The sequence below is a fragment of the Phyllostomus hastatus genome, unplaced genomic scaffold (assembly GCF_019186645.2).
Source record: "Phyllostomus hastatus isolate PE091 unplaced genomic scaffold, TTU_PhHast_1.1 phas_scaffold_78, whole genome shotgun sequence".
Lineage (NCBI taxonomy): Eukaryota > Metazoa > Chordata > Mammalia > Chiroptera > Phyllostomidae > Phyllostomus > Phyllostomus hastatus.
Window position 1 is genome coordinate 72,306,905 of NW_025334041.1, and position 22,336 is coordinate 72,329,240.

The following is a 22,336-nucleotide window of genomic DNA, read 5'->3' on the forward strand; positions in this document are numbered from 1 at the left end:
AAGGTTGTGGGTTTAGTGCCCACGCAGGGCACATGCGAGAGGCAACCTGTTGATGTTCTCTCTCACGTCACTATTTCTCTCCCCGTCTCTAGATTTGATTAAAAAACAATCAGTGGAAATGCATACACGTCATTTATTCCAATATTTATTTACAGCCTTCATTTTCCCAGCTGTGCAGCCTTAACTCCCACCATAGTCATTTGGTTCTAAGTACAATTTTTCCCACAAAAATATCCATGCAATTGGGATACTATTGACCCCAAATCCATATTATGACATGACTGTATGCAAACCTTATTCAGACACCTTCTCTAAAATAAGCAGGTACCGATGTCATAGCATCAGCCAAACAAAAGCTCATGTTCAGAACGGGAGGGCGAACCAGCTGATGGTGGCAGTGTGAAGTCAGGGGGCACACACCGCAGGTGTGCAGAACTTATGCCGAAACCAGGAGCTGTGCACCTCACAACGAGTATCCACAGAACTGAAATGGCACTGCTCTGCATGAATGATAACCCTGGAGTGGACAGTTTAATAAGCATCAAATAAGGAATTTAACCTTAAAATAAGCTAGTGTTGTATCAACTGTATTTCAAATTGATATTCTTACTTATTTCATATCACAGTTTTTAAATAGTAACACCTCATGCTAGGTCACAGCTGCTCCTGATTGGCCCACTTTCATTTGCCTTCACTGATGTCATCATCACTGTCACTGCTGCTGTCACTATCGCTGTCAGAGGTTGATGCAGTTAGGTGTCCCAGGGCTTCCCTGTAAGGAAAACAGATTGAGAGTTATACTGCGATTCAGTCTTGGGGGGAAGGGAGGGATCCTGCAGGTTCACTATGTTAACAAAGGAAAGGTTCCAACAGCCAAATCTATAGGCCTCCCTGATTTATGTAACAAATAATTGTTACAAAAAGAGGTAACTGTTGAATCAACACATTCTGACTTTTTGCAAAGAGGAAATTCAAGGGGTAGAAAGCTATATACATTTGAATGGTCACATTCAAATTTGACCATTTGAATGGTCTGGTCCATTTCTATAACTTTCTTTCATGGTGACGATACAGTAGCCACTTACTTCTGCTCCTGGCTGATGGCAAAGTCGGTCATAACCCTTTGGGCAAGGCCCTCACAAATCGGCAAGCTGAAGGCACTCGCCAGCCTTACTATCTCAATGGCCTGGGCAGGTCTGTTGGATGCTTTTGCATTGTCCATAAACTCATTCAGCAACTCGTTCCTGTAAAAGAAAGGTAAAACGTCAACATTCTCCAACTAAACCCCAGCCAGGTTTGCCCGCAAAAATCTAGCATTTTTGAAAGTTCACTCATAAAATCAACTGTAGCTTTGGAGGCAAAGTTGCGCAAAGTCTAAACCTTAAAAGGACAAAGAGAAAATAAACACCAGTTTACTGTGCCTTTACCGAGAGTCTATTCAGTGTAACCCCCGTGTTGTGATCAGTGAACACAGATAGTAAATTAATGTTCGCCTCAGATGCCCTATTAGGGTGTCCAACCTTTTGGCATCTCTGGGCCACACTGGAAGAAGAGTTGCCTTGGCCCACACATTAAACACGTAATCCAAAAAAATCCCGTATTTTAAGTAAATTCATGATTTTGTGTTGGGCCGCATTCATAGGCACCCTAAGCCACATGATGCCCACGGCACCCAGGCTGGACACCCCTGCTAGATGGTGGGTGCGACGGTCCATCTGCTGCCGTGGCTGAGGCATGTGAAGAAATAAATCCCAATCACCCCGAGGTCAGAGTTAAGCCCATGCAGCTAATTCCCAGATGTACCCAGGCAGGCTGGTTAACTTCAACTTACCTAGGGATCTTATTATGCTTCTTGAAGAGCCCCAACATTTTCCTGTTCAGGATGAGATAGATTATGAATACTAGCAGAACTGAAGGCAACGCAATGACCAGGCAACGCAATGACTTGTTCTCCTCCTGCACTCAGATCAACTGTCCTTCCTAACAACAGTGGAAGCTCCACAAGACGCACAGCCCTATCTTCACTGCACGACCACCTCAGGTACCTCATCTCCCTGCTCCCTCCCTCATCTGTGCTCTGTTCACAAGTGAATCTGATTTGCTGCCGGTGATGAGAACTGCCAGGGCAGATCCTCCTCCAGAGGATCACTTCAGTCCCCCCAGGGAGGGAGTGTCCTGTGGGCAGCTGGAGGACAGGGATGCAACAGAGCACGTACGGCTCTTTCCTCTCCTACCATCAGTGTGAGGTCAGTGTGTCCTAAGACTACGTGACGAAGAGCAGGCTCAGATTAAGGCATCAGTCTCATGCATGTGCTCGCCACCATCCTGCCACACGCAGGACAAAGGAGAAACACATACATTCAGCCCCCATGATTCAGCTGAGGTCCGTACCCCTGCGCCAATCATCACAGCCTGATCACAGCAAGTGTGTCTCCGCCTGCCTGAGGTGACACATTTGAGCATCAGATGTTTCTAATACGAGTAGCAGAGCAGGTCCTGTGTTATGACTCACATTCCTGACACCAGTTCCTGGACACAGCGAACTGCCGCTCTGGACTGGCAACCACACATTCAAATTCAGTTCCTTTCTTGCGCTGAAGAAACCATGTACGAGTGTGCCCCACTCACTGACTCTCAGAACTGAACACTTCCATCCAAAACCAAACACAGCGGAACCACCCAATCGGGGAGGTTCTAACAAGTCTTCTTTTGCTGACTCCTCCGCTTTTGGAAAAATGAGTAGGCATTCAGTCTCTATTCACAAACATTAAAAATTAGAGTGGCACAAAGCAAAGACAGGTTCTAGTCAAGAGCATGTTCAGTACGGTCTGGTAAATGCCAGCTTCTTCAAATCCAAGCACACATTCCACATTTTAAGCTTGGTGGTAAAGAGATCACCCACAATAAAATACTTAATACACCAAATGCCCGCCACACTTTCAAAAATAAAATTCTTTGATCGCTTTATCTGAGTGGACAGATAAGTGCTCACTTGCCCAGATACAGAAAACAAAAAGGTCATTGATGGAAAGTAAGTAGGCCACTGGGCATGTTCTCTTAAATCATGTATAATACAGTCTTCTTCCAAAAGTTTTCTTTTCAGTTTTTTTTTAAGTTCCCATAGAAAACTCATTTGTCTCCTGATAAACTGTACATCACACAGCCAAATTTGAGAAACTCTGCAGACCAGGGTAAATGTCCTCTGAAATCCAAGTAAATGCTTCTAACTTACAATTGTGACATTATACTCACCAGGCTTCCTGGGCTCTGCCGGCCCGTAAGAAGAGCACAGCTATGCAGTTCAGGGAGCTGGCGGGCCAGTCAGAGGCCGTCTGCCTGGCGTCTTGACTCTCATAAGTAGACTTGATATCTGCAGCGCAGTCAGCGAACACCACCTGAAGCTGAGAGGCTGCTGGAGTTAGCAGAACTGCTGACTGGTTTTATGGGAACTTAAGTTCGAGAGACTACACAGGACTAGTAAAAGTTTTTGAGCAATGCATTTTACCATTTGAACACATCACATATGTAATAGCATACATATAATAATATAGTAAATATGATATAGTAAAAAGGAAGGCACCCTGCCCTGGGGGAACCATGAGTTTTCTTTTTAGGCAGATATTTTTAATGCAAGCTGCTATAGTCAGGACAAAAAAATGCTATTCTCATATTGCTTGCTTTGGACTGCAGGAGTGAGAGTGACTTTAGACAAGGTATTCTGCTAATGGTTGGGTATGTTTAGATGTGCAATTTAAATTTGGGTTTAGATGGCAGAATTCTCCACAATGACAGATGAAAGCAGGGAAGTTATCCCCACAGGGCCCTCAGTAGTAGAGGATATACTATTTTTTTTTTAAAGATTTATCTTTAGAGAGAAGGGAAGGGAGGGACAAAGAGAGGGAGAGAAATATTGATATGTGAGAGATACACTGATTGACTGTCTCTTGTACACCCCCAACTGGTTGGGGACCTGGCCCACAACCCAGGCATGTGCCCTGACTGGGAATTGAATTGGCGACCTTTCAGTTCTCAGGCCAGCACTCAGTCAAGTGAGCCACACCAGCCAGGGCGAGGATATACCCTTCAGTACACATCTAGCAAAGACGAGGAAACTCGAGTGTCAATACAACCCTACCTCTGGTGGGTGCTGATCCCTTGCCATGAGCATCAGAATCTCTTCCTTCAGGTCACTGCGAAAAGTGTGGCCATATTCTTTACTATCTTGAAACAAAAAAGGAATGTAGTGAGAAGTGATCGCCATGATGTAAAACTCTGGCTGACCTTCACCTCCTGTCAGCTGTCACCCGTACTTTTTAGTGAGTGAAAACAAGTTGCTGGCATTACCTCTTCAAGGTTTATTTCAGGGTTCCAGAAAACCAGCAGTATGCTTTGTGCTAAGCATAAATAAAAGAGCAGCGAGAGCCAACACTGCTCTCAGTGACGTGCAAACACAGCACACACACTGTACTTGAGCTACCACCAGCTCTGAATGGTAGGAACCTGTTTTATAGCATTTGTGAGTCGTGACCTTTTATATCCATTAGTGTAGTCTTGTGAAGAACTAGTAGGGCAGGGCTACAGTCTCGGTGTCTCAGTCACGGAGACTTGAGACAGACAGAAACTGACTTTCTGATCAGTCACCTAGGGGAAAAGACAGAGCATCTTCTGCAGCCAATTTATACACATATGTAAACCCACAGTCAGGCCTGTTTCTCAGAAACGTAAGTATCACTCACTGGTCAGCAACTGAACCAGAGTGATGAAACAGGGTAGAGAGGAACAGGCTTTGGGGTCTTGGACCTGAATTTATACTTAGGGTGTGCCACTTAATTAGCACCGATTCTAATCCTCCCTTTGTCATATCCCACAACAGGAGCACAAAACCTACCCTTTTCCTGTTACTAAGGAACAAGGTCATTTTAAATACATTTTCACTCATGTAATTTAACATGAGCAAGTGATCTTGAAGTAGGCCTCAACTAATATACTCAGTTTAGTCAAAAGTGGAGGTTTTCACCCCTAACAACATCAACATGTTTGTTCATCAAAATGCAGGACAATGAAGTGACGTGGGCCTGGACTCACGAGCTAAAACCGACCTTTCCAAATTTGAGGAATCACTTCTAGCCTGTTGGCCACATCCAGTGCTCGGAGAAGATCTATCAATACTTGGGAATGAGGAAAAAAGACCTGATTAAGAGAAATACAAACATATTTTTAAAATATCGCTCAGCAAAACCAACAAAAAAGACACGTATGATACATGACAATGAATCGTCTTACGGAAGGTATGAGGTCCTTATACCATTTCAAGGTGACGTCAATTTGTTCCATCAGACAGAGCAAACTGAAGAACTTGGAACTACAATGAAGGGGGAAAGTATGTTTAGTCTAATTACCAATTACCAATTACCAATTACCAATTACTAATTACCAATTACAAACAATTTCAAGTTATATATAGGGCCATGCTTAACCCAGGAACTGCTAACTGCGTTTTCTAGACTCCCCAATTAATACCTTCTTATTTTCAACCGGTCATTTGTGACCACCTCCTCAGTATACTCTTGTCCCGTGGTGAGCAGACAGTGAGTATCGTATTCATTTTAAAGCATTCACTGTGAAGAAAGCATCTGGGCACACAGGAGATAATCACCACACACCTATTAAGCTTACTTGACTTCCTGTTTTTATCTGCCTAAAAGCAAACCCATTTAAGAAGTCTCAGGGTGCTCCACTATCTCCATCTTTAAGAACAAAAGAGATTGTGATAAAATCTTCATGGACCCTTGCTGCTATAAATTAAAAAATGTAAAATAGGAGGGCATACAGGAAAAAGATACATGGATTTAATGTGTTATGAAGAAACTCAGGCTGGCCAATCAGTTCTAACACTGCTTAAATTCCCCAGTGCTCCAATAACGTGCACTGCTCAGCCGGGGCACGCTGTCCGCAATCAGGTGAAACGGGAGGGCAGCCAGCGGCCTTCCACTTACAGAATCAACTAATGGTAGCCTAAGAGTGCTCCATGAACGCCAAAGGATACACTTCCAACACTTACTAATAGAAGTTACGCCGATGACTGGGTCCAATGAATTTCCAGTTGTCGCCAGTGTTTAAAAGGCCATGTACTTGGTAAGCAAGTTCTAGATCTTTGAGAGAAGAGCACTGAAAATTTGTTAGTAAGCATCACTCTTACAAGATCCTTAACAGGCAAATGGTGGCTCGTTACATTACAAAAATGTAGTTACTTGTGGGAACAATTATGCTAATATAACATACCACTGGTTGACAACAAATGAGTTACAAGAAATTGGGGGGGGGAAGCCCGAAAACAAACCCCCGCGTTCCCTGAAATTTAAAGCAAAATGATTTTGCTCTAGTAATTATAACTTAGAAATCCTACAAAACACTTGGTCACGTTAACAGAGACAGAGGGAGCACTCCCTCCAGCCTCAGTGTACAAGCAAAACACCTGCAAAATGACCGCGAACCCCCCCACAGGAGAACTGTTCAGTAAACTGGAGTCCTTCCCTCCTATGAAATCCTGTACTGCAGCCAACAAACACAGCACCACAGAAGTGTGTCTGTGTGCGCGTTTACTACCCAGAGGGAAAGCACCTGAAAGGACACACACTAAACCGGAAAGCGGTTATCCTTAGAGAATAGAATATGCTGATTCATTCGGAAGCTGCTTGAAATTTTTCCTATACTAGCATGATAAAATGAAAAACCAAAATTAAAAACCAACGACGTCAATTTTAAAAGCTAGCAATAGACAAATATGAAATACTCTAAAACCTTATCTGGACAAAGGTATGAAAAAAGCCCAAAGACAATGAATACAGTAGAGAAAGGGTAGGGATGTTACGTGACTCAGTACAGATTCTGGAGAAAGAAGAGCAACCGACATCAACAGGAGAGTAAATGGAAGAATCAGGTGGAGGCCCCACCCCTCGCTCCCAACTACAGAGAAATTTAGGAAATGGATGAAAGGAAAATGAAAAACAACAGTTAAACAACAAATGGTACTTACAACTCTCATGGCTGATTGGAAAAACATATCTGAAAATGAAAATTCACGAAAGCTTTGGTTACTCTAGACAAAATTTCCTATTTTCACATCAGTAACATTAATAAAATTCCTGGCAATGATACTAGTAACATATAAGATAAACCTAAAGGAATAAAACCTCAAGCTGAGAGGAAGTACACAGGAAAGTGCTACAGGCATTTTGGCTTTCTCAGAATAATCACCCAAAGATTACCAAGCTAAAGTAAACCCTGCCCCCCTAGCAAGGCCTCCAACGACTGACAGGAAAACAAGCTTTCTGTACCTACCATCGTCTGGGTCCTGTGGAGAAAACTTCTTTCCCATTAATTCATTCATGATGTCATAGATCACAAGGGACGATCCTTTTGAAGGGCTTTCTGCAGAATGAACAAATAAAGTTTATCATGAGTCCACTCCCAACAGAGACTTTCCCCTTCCTCCTAGTCCTTCACAGCTCAACACTGACTGCAGTGGCCCTGACTGGTGTAACTCAGTGGACTGTGTGCAGGCTGTGGACCAGGTCCCCAGTAGGGGGCGCGTGATAGGCAACCACACTGATGTTTCACTCCCTCTCTTTCTCCTCCCCTTCCCTTCTCTTTAAAGGTAAATAAATAAAAATCTTGGGGGAAAAACAAAACACTGATTGAAGGAGAGAGAGACAAGGCATACACAGACACCCTCACCAAGTGTATGTGCTTAGAAAAACAGTTTTTGCTAGTAATCATTTTGTGTTCCTTTTTAAGAATAATCAGGTTGAACAACCCAAAGAAAACTGTAGAATTAATGGATGTGGGTAGCCCTTCAAAATCACATGACCTGAGTACTAATAGGTCAGAAAATGTACCAACAACACAGGTGTAACATTCTCAAATATACCACACTGCTCACTCCATCACTTTCCTTACCTTATCCACATGCACATGACAACAGTTTTTTAATGACAGCACAGATGTATTGTTTCAAGCATGTTTCCATTTGCTAGCAATCTTGAGTATTTTATGCATTATGTGACAATATATTTCATATGCATTATTTTAGGCTTTCTCCTTTGGGTAAATTCCTAGAAACTATTACTGTAGGCAGCCAATTTATAAACATAAGACAAACTGGGGGGGAATAAAAAGACTGACACTCCTCCCTTCACTCTGCCCCACCCACCATCACAGGTGTTGCTTAGGAAGCGTAAGTACCGCCGACTCTGGTCAGCAAGTGACCCAATGCCATACATCATAGTACAGAGGAGCGAAGAGGCTCTGGTCAGTTCCACCACAATGTTGCTAAGGCTGAGCAAAATTTTAAAAGATACGATTATCATGGAAACTATTTACCTGTTGCCAAGATAAAGTCAGCCACCTGCTCTACCCACCCTAAAAGACATCAAACTTCCTTACAGGTAAAGATGTAGATTTTGTAAAATTAGCCCTCCAAAATAGGGACAATCAGGTTCTTCTGTTGGTTTTATATATATATAAAGTCTGCTGCAGGAAGAAGGACCAGAATTGTCATTTCTGAACCAGCAGATTCTTTCTCAAGTTGAGGCGAATGAGTAAGAACCAGCAGACACAGTGCTACTATGCACCTCCCAAGCATGGGACAAGACTCTGTGCATGATTCATTTAATCGTCACACAGGTAAAGTATCCAGTCCGTTCTGACAGAGCTGATATTTCAACTCAGGTGTGCCTTGCTCCCAAGTCCATTCAACAGAACACAGCTCCCAATAGGGACTGGATGACCTGAAAGTAGGTGACAAATGTGGCCTCAAAATCCTCACATAAGACTTCAAAATAAGATCAAGGCTACTGTGGGACAGCACTATCCAACAACTTCCTGCAAAGACGTGAATATTCCGTATCTGTATTACTGAGCAAACTAGCCAGCAGCCGCATGTGGCTACTGAGCACTAATGCAACAATGGAACTTTAAATTTTATTTAATTTTAATTAAATAGCCACATGTGGTAGTGGCTATTGCATTGGAGAGCAAAAGGAACTACCAGCTGAAGTACCTTCTGATCAGTTCTTTCTTTTTAAAAAATTTACTAACATTAGAGAGAGAGGGAGGGAAAGAACGGTAGAGAGAGAGACAAAGAGAAAAACATCAATTAGTTGTTCCACTGATATGTGCATTCGCTGGTTGATTCTTGTATCTGCCAGGACCTGGCATGGAGCCCACAACAGGGGCATGTTGGGAAGACTGAGACACGTGGCCAGGCCGGTCATTTCTGACTGTACACCAACACTGTGAGTACATTTAATGACCCCCTGCCCCTCCTGCTCAATTTTACACCACAAAGTTGCAACCTTCAAGAATAAATTTCCGTTCAAACTATAGGTTAATATGGAAATTCTCTTTTCTTAATTCATATGAGTGAAGGGTGCTGGGTCAATTTTCTACATAAATTAAAGGACATAATATCATACATACCATGTTGATAAAACAGCTGAATAATATAGTGATACGTTGCAAGTGAGGGTTCTCAAATTACCAGGTACATAGAAAAAAATAAAAATAAGTCAAACACATCTATCTAAAATATAGTTTACTGAGGCACAATGAACTGAAAACAAATTTATGTTGACATTTAAATGAAATATGATACATTTCTACTATTTCTTTGAACAAAGACATTTCCCAACTCTTCTAATTGAAGTAAAGGTAGGAAGCCCAGACACCTATTACTAAAATGTTGTATGTAATGTACATGTGTTGTAACCTTCATTTAGGAATACTACAGCACACCAATGGGAACTGATTCCCCAAACCACCTCCAATAACGTTACTACTGAAAAATGTGCAACACATTAGCACACACTTAGGTTCAAATACCTAATTATGCCAGAAAATGTCATGGGATTTAAAACTAGCTACTGTACATAAGTAATTCTCCCCAGAATCAAGAGATCCATAAAAAAGTACCTAAAATACTAAAAGAATGCTCTAGTTTGCTATAAAGAATGTGAAGATAGTAAAAGCATTCCCAACGCATAATTCTACACGTGCCAAGTGGAAAGGAAATTCCCAATGTATTATGTAAATAGGGAAAAAGAATTTGCAGTTTCTTTTTTGCTTGTCTGGACCTGAAACTTCCTGTCAGCACTGTTTTGGTCATAAGTGAAGGGCACTAGGAGGCATCCTTACCTATTCCAAGGGCCTTCATTTCACGTAAGGTCTGCAAGGCCGGTAATTTTCCAAATGCATAAAATCTTCGCAGACATTTCAGAATGGTATTAAAAGTCTGTAGATTTGGTTTCACCTTCTGCATAGCCATTTGTTTCAGCAGCTCCTAGTGAAATTAAGAGCAGGAAGTATTTTTTAACCCTGGGGACAGTTTGTCCAGTGAACAAATACACTATAAAAGAATTTGGTTGTCGGACTGCATCTAAAGCAGGTGAACATACCCCTAATTTAAGAACTAACTATCAGCAGGACCAGTGACTTTGCCTTTTGGAGAAGCCCTCCACTCAGCTGCCCCACCTCCATCTGATCAAGGTGTCTGTCTTCAACCCTCTGCCTACTGAGTCTGAGACTCAAGGAGACGAGTAGACTAAAATGGACTGCACATTTTTCCTTTTTTAGGTGAGTTGTATGGTATAAAACATGTTTCTATTTCTCAGTTACTTCAATCCAGCAATGTCAATTTTATTAGACTTTCCCGATAGTAATTTTTCAGTAAGTGCACATTAGTTTTGTAATGAGAAACCTTACGAGAAACAACTGAGTAAAGCAGCCCGGTCTTCCTGAATTACAGCTGTCTGCTCTGGGCCAAGCAGCTTTCTCCTCACCCACCAGACACCGCTACTTAGATCACTGGCTGCCAGAAGGGTGCGCCCAGGCAGCCACTGTGTGAGACCACAGTGAGGTGACCGCCCGGACATAGTTCAATGGATGCCATCTCCATGCCACTATTTCTAGCAAAAGGTATTTTAGGCCTATTAAAAGATAAAGCAAAGGTTCCTTCTTACCAACATATTATTCCATTTTTCCTCATATTTCTCATTCATCATCGCTGTTGCCTCAATCAGTGAATTGAAGGTGTATACATCAGCTGTAAAAGAATAGAACCACTTTAACAAAATCTGGGATCGAAGATCAACCCCCGAATGACTCAATTTAAGGCAAAGTGATCAGGCACATGTGATCCAAGCTCAATACGACGTGTCCACAAAAGTAGAAACCATTCTTCTTTTGTGTCTCTGTTCCTGTTTCAGTCATCAGTACCACAGGAAAAGACGAAAAGGGAGGCAATGATGGAGGCAAGATCCAAAGGTTCTACAGATTCCTGAGAAGGAGAGAAGGGAGTTCACCAAACACTTACCATGGAGTCTGTTGTTCAATAATTCCGTGTACAAGTTTAATGCCTGCACAGGAGCTCGGTGCTAGGAGAGATGACAAATAAAAATAAGACATCATCAAATGTGTTCCTTTAACAAATATCTGCATGGCTCCTGTCCTAAGGTTTGGGAACACAGTGAAACAATGCACACACGTTCTCATGAAACTCATGCTCTAGAGCGGCAGTTGTTCAGAAGGGGCAATCTGCTTCCAGGTGACATTTGGGTGGTGCCTGCAGGTGTTTGCAGTTGTCACAGGTGAGGGGCAGGGGGAGGATGTACCCCTGGCATGCAGAGCGCAGAGACCAGGGAACTACTAAAGACCCTATGAAAATACAATGGAAGCACCCACAACTGTCAAAAGTTCTGAGATTAAGAAACCCTGACTTAGTGGAAATTAAAGACAAAACTATATAAGCAAAACAAATGTTACCTTCACCATTCCTCGGATCATGGTGCAGTAGGAATGTGCATTTTTCTCTGGCATCAGAGCAAAGATTCTCTCAGCATTGTTTTTTGCTCTAGACACAGGAGAGTAAGATGAACCAAGGGAGAAAGGAAAAGCAAACAATTCATTGAGAATTTACAACTTTCTGGGCACTGCGCCAAGCACTTTACACATATAATTTCAAATAATTCTTACCACCTGGAGAGAGAGATAAACTAAGCACCATTTTGAAAATGAGAAGAACTGTGGCTCAAAGACCTTAAGTTGTCCAAGGCTTTGAAGTTAAGTGGCAGAACCAGGACTGAAAAGGGACTACAAAATGTAGTCAGGTGCTACATAGCGCTGTTCTGGTTAGCAGCAAACTGCAGACATGATAGTGTGTCACATGCACTGCCCCCATGCTCGTGGTGAGGCTGGAGGGCAGTGCCCAGTGTCGCAGTGAGTGCAGCACACACAGGACAGCAGTGCGCTGCACTACCCAGGTTCCCGTGAGAGAGTGTACTCCCTGATGCTCGCACAGGGAGGCAATCGCCTAACAAGGTATTTCTCTGAATGTACCTCACTGCTAAGTGGCACCCAACTATACACTCAGGGCGTTACACAAAAAGCAGCCTGTATGCACTATCTACCGTTTCCCCGTCCTCCTCCACCAGACACAGCTCCCCAGAGGCAACCACAAACAAGCAGCTTTTCCTGAATCTTTAGTTCTATTATTGCACGTGTACATGTCATATTCTACCCAGTGCATCTATGCTTTCTTAAAAAAGTATGAAATATGAGTACTGTGTTATACAAACCATGCTGTACTTCAATTCTCCCTCACACCCATGACTTAGAAACTAAGAGAACCAGGCTTTGAGCCAGGACGGTATTCCAAAGTCTACCCTCTTAACCACTCTGTGAAATTATTAAATTTATTTAAGAAGTTTAACCTGTGATTCTATTTAATTTATCACTTCATGAGAGACTTCAGATATTAATGATAGCTTTCCTTCTCCAGACATCCACATAAAATACCTTTCTTTTATGCAGACAGTTCTATTTGGTCAATTTAAATTCTCAAATGTTAGTTAAATGTTACCCACCTTTTGTTTGGAAGTGCTGAACTACATTCTAGTATATGTGTATTTGTATGTACACAAAAATATCGAATCTTTCAGAATTAGGTCTATGTTGCAAAGTAGAACTACTGATGAACTACCAAAGGAAACACACTGTGAAGGGTACATGAAGTTGAGTGGCAGGGGGTGGGGGAAGGGAATCAAGTGTGAATGTTATGCTGTTGGTGACAAGTAAAGATATTATGAAAATAAATCCAAAAGCATATGAATACCAACAGGGACACGTACTGCACACTAAAGACAAATTATATTTTAGAACATTAAGGGATCATTATCTTCTTGGGGAGGGGGGTGATGGCGATGGGGAACATTCCACACACCAGAGAACACAACATGGAATTCTAATTATGAGTAACACACCTCCAAGTAGCTCCAAGCTGTTGACCAGCCTTCTTCTTAGATTTCTCGGTATTTTCCTCTGAGGCCTCTTCCTGAAATGAACCACCACCAACAGAAATAAACCAAAAGATGACAACAAACTTCATTCTCCTGATTAGACTACTCAAAATCAGAACTACAAAGGAAACTTCAGATAAATGAAAGAAACAGATCCAGCAGAAGGTAAAGAGGAAACCCAATAAATGTTTATTAAAAATATTAATTTCCTAGGCATAAGTCAGCTCATTTATAGGTAAAAAGTAATGTTGGCCCTTAAAGCATCTGTGCCCTGTGTGCAGCCCAGATGCAGAAACGGGAAATCCAAACAACACAGCCTATTTCCTCAGGGGCTGCACCCGGCTTGATCCATATCGAAATACTGTTCATTATAGTTAGGGTGTAGGCAAGAGAAAACTACATATCAGTGTACAAAACAAAGTCAATCTCTCATGCTAACCCAACACAGCTAAAAAAATTTATCAGACTACATTTTATACTATATTTTAAACAAAGATCTGGGGTGAAGCTGATGTAAATCAAGACAGGCTCGGATAGAACTGTCCAGCTCGGTGCTGGCTCTGTAGCTGGGGCTGAAGGGGCAGAGGGCTGGCCAGGCCAGTGAGTCTAGCAGACACTCTGGAGCCAAGGTGTGACTGCAACCCGCTGCCTATGCACTTTAAAAATAACCCATATTTAGTGGAGAAAAATAGAAAAGACAAACTTCCATCACTCAGAAATGCTTAATTTTTGATATGGTTTTTCCTTATACATATGAAACTTTTAAGAAAAATGGAATACATATTATCTAGCCTGTTCTCCCACTTAGCAATTATTTTTCCATATGCAAACAGACCTACGCCAATACTATCACCACGTGACACTAATACCGTAACTGAACCACTCACTATTGGACGTGTCGTTTGTCTCCAACATTTTTGCAATTGTAATTATTACTGTATCAAGACAAATGTCACACAGTCATACCTCAGTACTCGTTGGCTTCAGAACTCATCAAACCCTTTACTCATCACATTTTGATGAGAAAAAATGTTTCAGTACTCAGCACTTGCTTGGGACTTGTTGCACTTGCTAGAACGTGTTTGAGTCACAACGCCACCCGCAAGAGAAAACACTTCATTGTTTGGTACTCATCAGTTTTTGGCACTCATCATGACTTCCAGGACAAATTAACGACGAGTACCGAGGTACCAGCGTATATACATCTTTGTCCACATGCGCCAAAGGCTTCCTTGGGATCTTTTTCAAGAAGTCAAACACGTGGGCTGAGAGAGGCTATCTATGACTCAGTAACAACAGGCCAGCCTCTGGCACATGTTCTGTATCCCCAGCAGAGTGGGCCCACTCCTGTAGGAATTTGTTAGGGGACTGAGGTCAGGTCTTTCCCTGCCTGACACACATCATGCCATCACTGCAATTAACAACAGAGGTTTGCTAACATTTCTGGTCAAAATTTTGCCTGCATGTGGTAGAGACAAGGTCAAAATATTTTTAAAGGAAGGATTCAAGTAACTGTATAAATCTCTCCCTTCCTCTGTACCACTTTTTTAAAAATAAAAATACTGTTCCACACCACGTTTCAGAAGAAATCTCTACTACACTAACACATAACACGAAAACCCGCCTTACTTGAGGTGTTACTACAGCAAAAATTTTTAAAAATGATTGCCAAAAGACATTACCAACTCTTCTGATTTTTCACTTTGTTGAAAACGATAATCAGCTGGGGGCTCTTGGTCACCATAGTAACACAATAAATCCAAGAGACTATTAGTTGTTTCCAGAGATACAGTGGTTCCTGTTAGTATACAAGAGAAAAAGGGAAACTTTGAATATCAAAGAACTAAAGCCCATTAGATTAAAATTCTTTGCTTTTTCTATGAGCTCTGGCTTTCTTGGCCACATATTTAGTATCACCCACCATATTAGCAATACACTTCACATCAACTTAAACACCTAGAATGGTATCGACAGGAACAATCCCTAGTAACCATATGGTTTGACCAAAAGATTAAGATATTAAAATGAAGTTTGACCCTGTGCTCACTTATTTAGGTACTCACATCCCCAGAGAAACTATCTCATCATTTCTAACTACTATCTCCCAATTGACCACTCTCAATTATTGCCACTTGGTTCCCCTGACCCAGTCCTATTTTGCATTTTTATAAATTGGATCTTTCCTTTAAAAAAAAAAATACTTGCTTCTTGTCTGTTCTGTATCTCCCAAACATACTTAAAGAGTACATAAAATTTAAATATAGTATGTATACCACTTAAGTTAAAAACAGAAGCTAATGCCCTGGCCAGGTAGTTCAATTGGTTAGAGTGTTGTCCTGATACCCCCATGCTGAGGGTTCAATCCCTGGTCAGGGCCATACAAGAAGTGACCAATGAATGCGTAAGTGGAAAACAAATTGATGTCTCTCTCTCTAAAAAAATAAAAACAAACAAAGTAACACCAAAAAGCAAACAAACCAGGAAAGCTAAGGGAGAATGACTATATAAATTCTCTACCTGTGATACAGTACAAGTGAACAATAACATTGTTGCATCTTTATAATTTTAAAGTGAAGCTAAAGCAGAACTTGAAATATTATTTATTAAACTACTAAAATATAAACACAGCCATCAAGCAGCGTAAGTACACTAACACTCGTAACTTGTACTCACAACTACTGGGATCACATCACCATGGCCCACTCCCAGCCCATGTGTTCCTAGGGGGGAAGCTTTAAGTGAACTCAGTCACCTGCTTGCAGTAGCTGATCAAACATGTCCACTGACGCTTTGACTTTTTTGAGCTTGATCCGTTCCTGCAAGGCGGCTTCGCTTATGTCTTCAATTTGAGGTTCAAAGCACTCAGGCATTAAACACTAGGAAAGCAAGATGGCTGAGGTTACTATGAACAGGTAGTGGTGAGAAGATAATGGGGTAGGACAAAATTTTTATCACCAACAAACCAAAATAAAATGTCACCATTCCAATTCATGTTTCATGTACCAAACACCACTACCACTTCAATATGCATGTCTTCAGAGAAAATACAACTTCAAAAAAATATATATAAAAAACAAACAAACAAACAAACAAAAAAAACCTCTCCAGTCCCTGAAACATGACAATCTCTTAGCTTGGGGTGAAAAATTTAAACCCACCAAAACATAAGATATCTAATCCATATCTGGAGAATCCTACTTCCAACTAAATTTCCCAACTAGAAGCTGAACTTACTACTTTCCTTTCCTAAAACCACCCTCTCTCCTTTCCTCCCCATTCTGGTTATGAGTCAGAGTGCACCCAGTTTCCAAAGGCAGAGAAGCCTTTCATCCTTGATGCTTTCTTTTACTATCAGCATTTATCAGGGAGGTAGGCCGGTTTTACCTCTTTCAGTATCTTATTCAAACACTTGTGAATGCCTACTATTTTATTCCAGCTACTGGGGATACAGAGATGAAAGTAATTTTCTACCCTCAAGGTGCTCACATCTAGTGGAGAAAGCAAATAAGGAAATGATTGTGACACACTATGAATGGTAAACAATGTAAGAGATCTCAGCCATGTGAGAATGCTGCCTGCCATGGAGGTAGAGGACCATGGAAGGCTTCAGACGAAAGGGAGCTAAGCACAGAAGAGTAACTGTCAGTCAAAAACATGAAGGGGAAAGGGTGGGCCAACAAATGATGCTTCCCTAGCTGCCACTGTCTCAGTTTAGGATTTCAGTTGCCTCGGCATCCTCATTTGTCTCTAGGAGGGGTTGCTTGAAAAGCAGGAAGGCTGTGACTGGGGATGTGTGTTTTGAGACGTGCTTTTGGTCATAATGAGTGTGAGCTTATATTTCTATTAACAAAGTCAGGAGGGCAGAGGCACATGTGTTTTGGTCACCCCCATGATGACAACACTAAACAGACAGGCACTGCATACACATTCACTCTTCATGGCTACAGAACAAAGAGGCAGGTGAAAATACAATTTGGAGTTCCATGTAGAGGGATGTGGGCCAGACAGACAAGAATGTCAAACGGAGTACAAGGGCTGAAGCAAAGAGTACAGACATTAGAAAAGAAAATGACTGAGCATGGACACCTAAGAAAGGCATCAATGCTAAGTAGTAGATGGAAAAGCTGCTGAAGGAAACAGAAAGCATCAGTGACATAGGTAGAGCTCTAAAAGTCAGGAGTCACAGAAGCCAAATGGGGAAAAGAAGATGAGGAGCAAAAACATACAGAAGGAGTTTTAAAAAGAGGTTAGTACTATGAGCACATATAACTATACATTAAACAGCTTTTTACCCAAATATTGAGGGCATTCAAATGGCTACTCAAATATCAGGCATGAAAGCTTGGTCTAACTTATATTTATATACTATTATCTGAAAATTGCAATTTCTTCTCCTTACCGGTATATGAGGTTCAGCTATGTCCTTCTGAAAATATTTGGGATGTAAATTAATAATAAACTTTGCTGCATTCTCCCCAGACTTCTTTGCCAATAAAAACGAACGCTGTATTAAGAAAAAAAAAAATTCAGATATAAATTGGTATTTACATGTAATTTAGATTTAAGAGATTAAAGACACATCCTTGGAAAAATTTATTCGTCTCCCCCTTAAAAAGGAATGCAACAGGGCCCTGGCTGGTGTAGCTCAGTGGATTGAGCGCGGGCTGCAAACCAAGTGTCGCAGGTTCGATTCCCAGCCAGGGTACATGCCTGGGTTGCAGGCCATAAACCCCAGCAACCGCACATTGATGTTTCTCTCCCCACCCCTTCCCTCTCTAAAAATAAATAAAATCTTAAAAAGGAATGCAACAACCCTGGCCAGTGTGGCTCAGTTGTTTGGAGCATCATCCCATAAACCAAAAGGTTGTGGGTTCAATTCGCAGTCAGGGCACATGCCTAGGTTGTAGGTTCAGTCCCAGGTTGGGCAGTGTATAGAGGCAACCAACTGATGTTTCTCTCTTGCATGGATGCTTCTCTCCCTCTCTCTCCCTCCCTTCCCCTCTCTCTAAAAATCAAAAAGAGCATGTCCTCAGGAGAGGAAGGGGAAATGGAATGCAAAAACACAGACTCCCAATTGGAAGTTAAATTATATAACGCATGTCCACCTCTGCTGAGAGTGACATAATAGCAGGTCACGTCTTGAATACACATCGAGGTACATAAAAACAATGCATTAAACTGAGTGGAGTGCACCAGTGTGAAAGGGCCCTAAATGTTAAAAACCAAAACCAACCCTCTCCCCCTCAATCTCTAAAACTTTCTGATGAAACTAGTAAAGGATTCAAAAGTTTACCAATTTAGGTTTTTACAACTAAGTTAAATTACACATGCAGTCTTGTACCCAAACCAACAAGATAAAACATAATAGTACAAAAATCACACGAAAGCACTCACTGATTCCACAGAGGATGTTGGTATGAGGTAAGGATCATCTTGAAATGCATAAGGGGCAGCTGTGGTATCCTGTAGAGAAAACACAGAAGTCTCTTCAGCTTGATTTTCATTAAGAGGATCTTGGGAGTTTCAGGGATGTCCAAAAAGTCTATAAAATAAATTTCAATTATGTATGTAATACACAATGCAGAAATATGTGTGTACATTTGTGTATATGTGTGTGGGTATAGGACATATATCTTTATCTATATATGGAGGCAGACACTACTACCTAATGTTCTTTCAGCTCTGCAACAATTGATTATAATTACCCATGACTTAAAGCAAACAATTGTTCAAACTCTCATGACTGCTTTTTAAGATTTGAGTCTGCTGTTAATAGGTACTATTGTTGGTTTACAATCTAGGAAAGATCCTCTGAATCAACTAGTCTGGGCACCAGTGTCCTTCAAAGCACAGTCACTAAAAACCAGGCCTTTTCAGGAGGTGGGAACAAGCCACAGCTCCTCTGTGTCCTCCTGTGCAAGGTTCTATACCTCCTTCCACTCCGGCACCACCAGAGGCTCACTCAGAAATGCCCCCAAATTACTTCCACTATTCCTCTCCTCTCCCCCACAGCACCCTTTCCTGGGCCTCGTGGAACCTTTGTTCCAGAGAAAACTATTCACACTACAGCCGGAATCTCTTCAGACTGTCCCCTGATGCCTTGTCGTGCAGACATGGACTCTCTGAGGGCTGGGGTGGGAGGAGCTGGAGAACTTCCCTGCAGCCTTCGATGGAAGACTGCTCATACAAGGGTCTGGAGGCAATACTTCTGGAGGGCCTAGCTTCTTGCTCTCACTTTCAAAACCCATACTCCTTCATACCCCTCATAATGAGGCACATTCATTGGGTTATGCTGCTCCACCACAATGAGGGAGGCCTGCAACAGCAAACCAGAGGCAGCGGTTCTAGGCCAGCTGCCCTGGACCATTCCCTGATCACACTCAAACTGGTACCTGGCTCTGGCCCTGATCTTCTCCAGAAACTTATTAAAATATATGCTCAGGGTCTCTAGTTTCGGTGACTTGCTCAATTTCTTTTTAAATTTCTAGACTTACTCTTCCTATTTGTCCTGCAATTTTCCTCCCCCAATGACTTCCAAGTCCTTACTCATAGATTCTGAGAAACGACCCCACTCTGGCTCTGTATCTCATATGCCTCAAACCAGATTTATCCCCAAACTGCACTTCCCCGGCATAGTTCCCCTCACTGAAGTGTACTGACCACTACGGTGCAACCTAAGATCTCCTCCCAGTACATTCAACTAACCTGTCATCAGCCCAGCCAACTCTAGCTCCTTAATATCCCCTACCTGCTCCCAGTCCCTTCTCCCACTGCTGCTGCCTTAGTTCAGTGCCTTCCTTACTCATTCATTCATTCTTTATCAAACACCTCATATGTGCCAGGCATTACTCTACCAGAGATAATACAAATCTCATTCCTTCACAGAGCTTACAATCTAGTGGAAGGAAAAATCTCCAGAAAGTAAACAAAATATAACTGCTATGCAGAAAAATGATATACATACAGGGATAAGGAAATATGAGAAAAGGACATACACCATTTTAAATGGGGTGCTCAGGGGAGGCCTCACTGAAAAGGTAATAATCAAAGACTTCAAGAAATTAGGAAGCAAGTTATGTGACTATCTCAGGAAAAAACATTCCAGGCAGAAGGAATGGCTAGTATTAAGGCCCTGAGGCAGAAGCACGCCTGCTGAGAAACTGAGAATTAGCCAGGAGGCTACTCTGGTTAGAGCAGAGCCAGCGAGGAAGACAGAAGGACTTGCAGTCAGAGACAGCATGCTGGGCAGTCACTAGGAGCCCTTGTATGGATTTGTTTTTATCTCTATTTTGAGTTCTCTGCAGAGTGCTGTGATCCACCATTTCAGCAGGCTCAGTATGGCTTTTTAACTGAGGACAGTCTGCAGGGGGCTGAGGAAGTGAAGGGGAGGAACAGAGACTATATTAATTAACCCAGGGTATTAAGAGATGATGGTGGCTTAGATGACCAAGGTGATCATGGTGGTAGCAAGTGTCCAGGACGTGGGTGTTGTGTAGAACAGAATTATGAGGCCTGAGACTGTTGTTCTCAGAAAGGTCTACTTGCAAGGCCAGTCCTTGGCTGACAGCTGGGACCTTGGATTTCAGAAGGGCTCCCATCATTCCCAGGATTGGTAAGAATGGGTCGCTGTGCCTAAAGTGTTAGAGGTGCAGTTTATGCCAAACTTCTGTTTTCCTCCTGGGAGTCTGGCATGTGGAATGTGCCAGGCAGAGGTACCTGAAGGACCGGCCTCCAAAACACTCCTGGCACTGGGTCCCTAATTAGCTTTCCTGACAGACATTCCAACCGCGTCACCACAACTCTCCTGGAGCACATGGAACTAAGCAAACCTTGGGCTGACTCTGCAGGGAAAAGACTCTTGCAAGCTTGCATGTGGTGTCCTCTGGTCTTTATCCCAAGGGCCTTTCCCTTTGCTGATGTTGCTGTGTTCTTTCACTGTGATGAAACATTGTTATAAGACCATATTCTAGTTCCTCTCAGACCTCCTAGCACTTCATCAAAGTACGAGTGTCTTGGGGACTCTACTCACATATACTCTGAAGGAAGAAACAAAGGATTACTAATGTGCACACTGAGAGAGGAACCCAAGATGTCTCCCAGGAAGTTGGCTTGAGAGAACAGCCTCTCAAGGATGTAGAATAGTCTCTGTAAGGATGGAGCTGCCATTAACAAGATGGCAAAGAAATGTGTGGGTGGTTTGGAGGGAAAGGGGTTTGCCTTTGGATGTGGTAATTTTAAGATACTGATCAAGCGGAAAAGAAAGGTTTCCTATCTCTATATTGCTCTCTCTTCTAAAATTTGTCTGATGCCTCACCACTCCTTAAAACTCCTCAATGGTCTTGGATAATAATCAGAAGTCACTAGAAGAGCATTCATGATTTTGCCTCATCATTCTACCACATAAATCCTTGACTCCCTCCACACAGACTCCGCATTCTATGCCTTTGTGCCTCTGCTCAAGGTGCTGCCCCTGCCAGGAATGCTTTCCCACTGCTGCACCTTTGTGGGCATCCATCCAATGACCGGCTCTTCTGGAAATCCTTCCCCATCCTGGTTATGTATACCCTGCTCAGTGCTCCTTCAGCTTCCCTCTCTGGAACCATGCAAGGACCGTGTCCTAATTCTACAGCCTCCAGCACAGTGCCTAGTAAGCATCCTAAGGGTAGAACACATGGTTACTGAATGAATAAATGACTGTCCCTTGGAGTTTAAGGATCCAAAGCTGGACAGTTATAAACACAATTCTATAACTTCTTCTAGGCCATTCTCACTGAAAAACTAAGAGTACTCTCAAAGGCCCATTTCTCTAGCTCACATTCCAGGTGCTTATTTATGGATAACTGAGTGCTTGAAAATGTCAATGTTTTGCTACTGAGGCAATGCAGTCTTTAAAACCCATCTTCAGAAACTGCTAGGATTTTTCAGTGCATATTCAGCTCAATACCCTATTAGATTTAACATCGGCAATAGAAAAACAATTCTGG

General features: G+C 42.2%; 1 protein-coding gene and 1 non-coding gene across 3 annotated transcripts in view; both read right to left on the bottom strand.

The window, feature by feature from the left end:
- Positions 1–115: 115 nt before the first annotated feature.
- PTCD3 (pentatricopeptide repeat domain 3) overlaps positions 116–22,336 on the bottom strand; it is a 29,171-nt gene continuing 6,950 nt past the window's right edge. For both annotated transcript variants that reach the window (XM_045828473.1, XM_045828474.1), the window contains exons 5-24: positions 18,747–18,815; positions 17,752–17,856; positions 16,105–16,228; positions 15,035–15,150; positions 13,317–13,387; positions 11,821–11,908; positions 11,372–11,432; positions 11,019–11,101; positions 10,195–10,339; positions 9,481–9,531; positions 7,342–7,431; positions 7,037–7,065; positions 6,062–6,168; positions 5,284–5,362; positions 5,100–5,190; positions 4,136–4,221; positions 3,253–3,401; positions 1,832–1,873; positions 1,086–1,244; positions 116–772 (exon numbers count right to left, since the gene is read on the bottom strand). In XM_045828473.1, coding sequence (XP_045684429.1) covers positions 682–772; positions 1,086–1,244; positions 1,832–1,873; positions 3,253–3,401; positions 4,136–4,221; positions 5,100–5,190; positions 5,284–5,362; positions 6,062–6,168; positions 7,037–7,065; positions 7,342–7,431; positions 9,481–9,531; positions 10,195–10,339; positions 11,019–11,101; positions 11,372–11,432; positions 11,821–11,908; positions 13,317–13,387; positions 15,035–15,150; positions 16,105–16,228; positions 17,752–17,856; positions 18,747–18,815 — 1,836 coding nt within the window. In that variant the 3' untranslated portion in view covers positions 116–681. The remainder of the gene's footprint in view (positions 773–1,085; positions 1,245–1,831; positions 1,874–3,252; positions 3,402–4,135; positions 4,222–5,099; positions 5,191–5,283; positions 5,363–6,061; positions 6,169–7,036; positions 7,066–7,341; positions 7,432–9,480; positions 9,532–10,194; positions 10,340–11,018; positions 11,102–11,371; positions 11,433–11,820; positions 11,909–13,316; positions 13,388–15,034; positions 15,151–16,104; positions 16,229–17,751; positions 17,857–18,746; positions 18,816–22,336) is intronic.
- On the bottom strand, positions 2,279–2,415 carry LOC123812291. Its single transcript, XR_006784566.1, has one exon. It is a non-coding gene; the product is annotated as a small nucleolar RNA SNORD94 (small nucleolar RNA).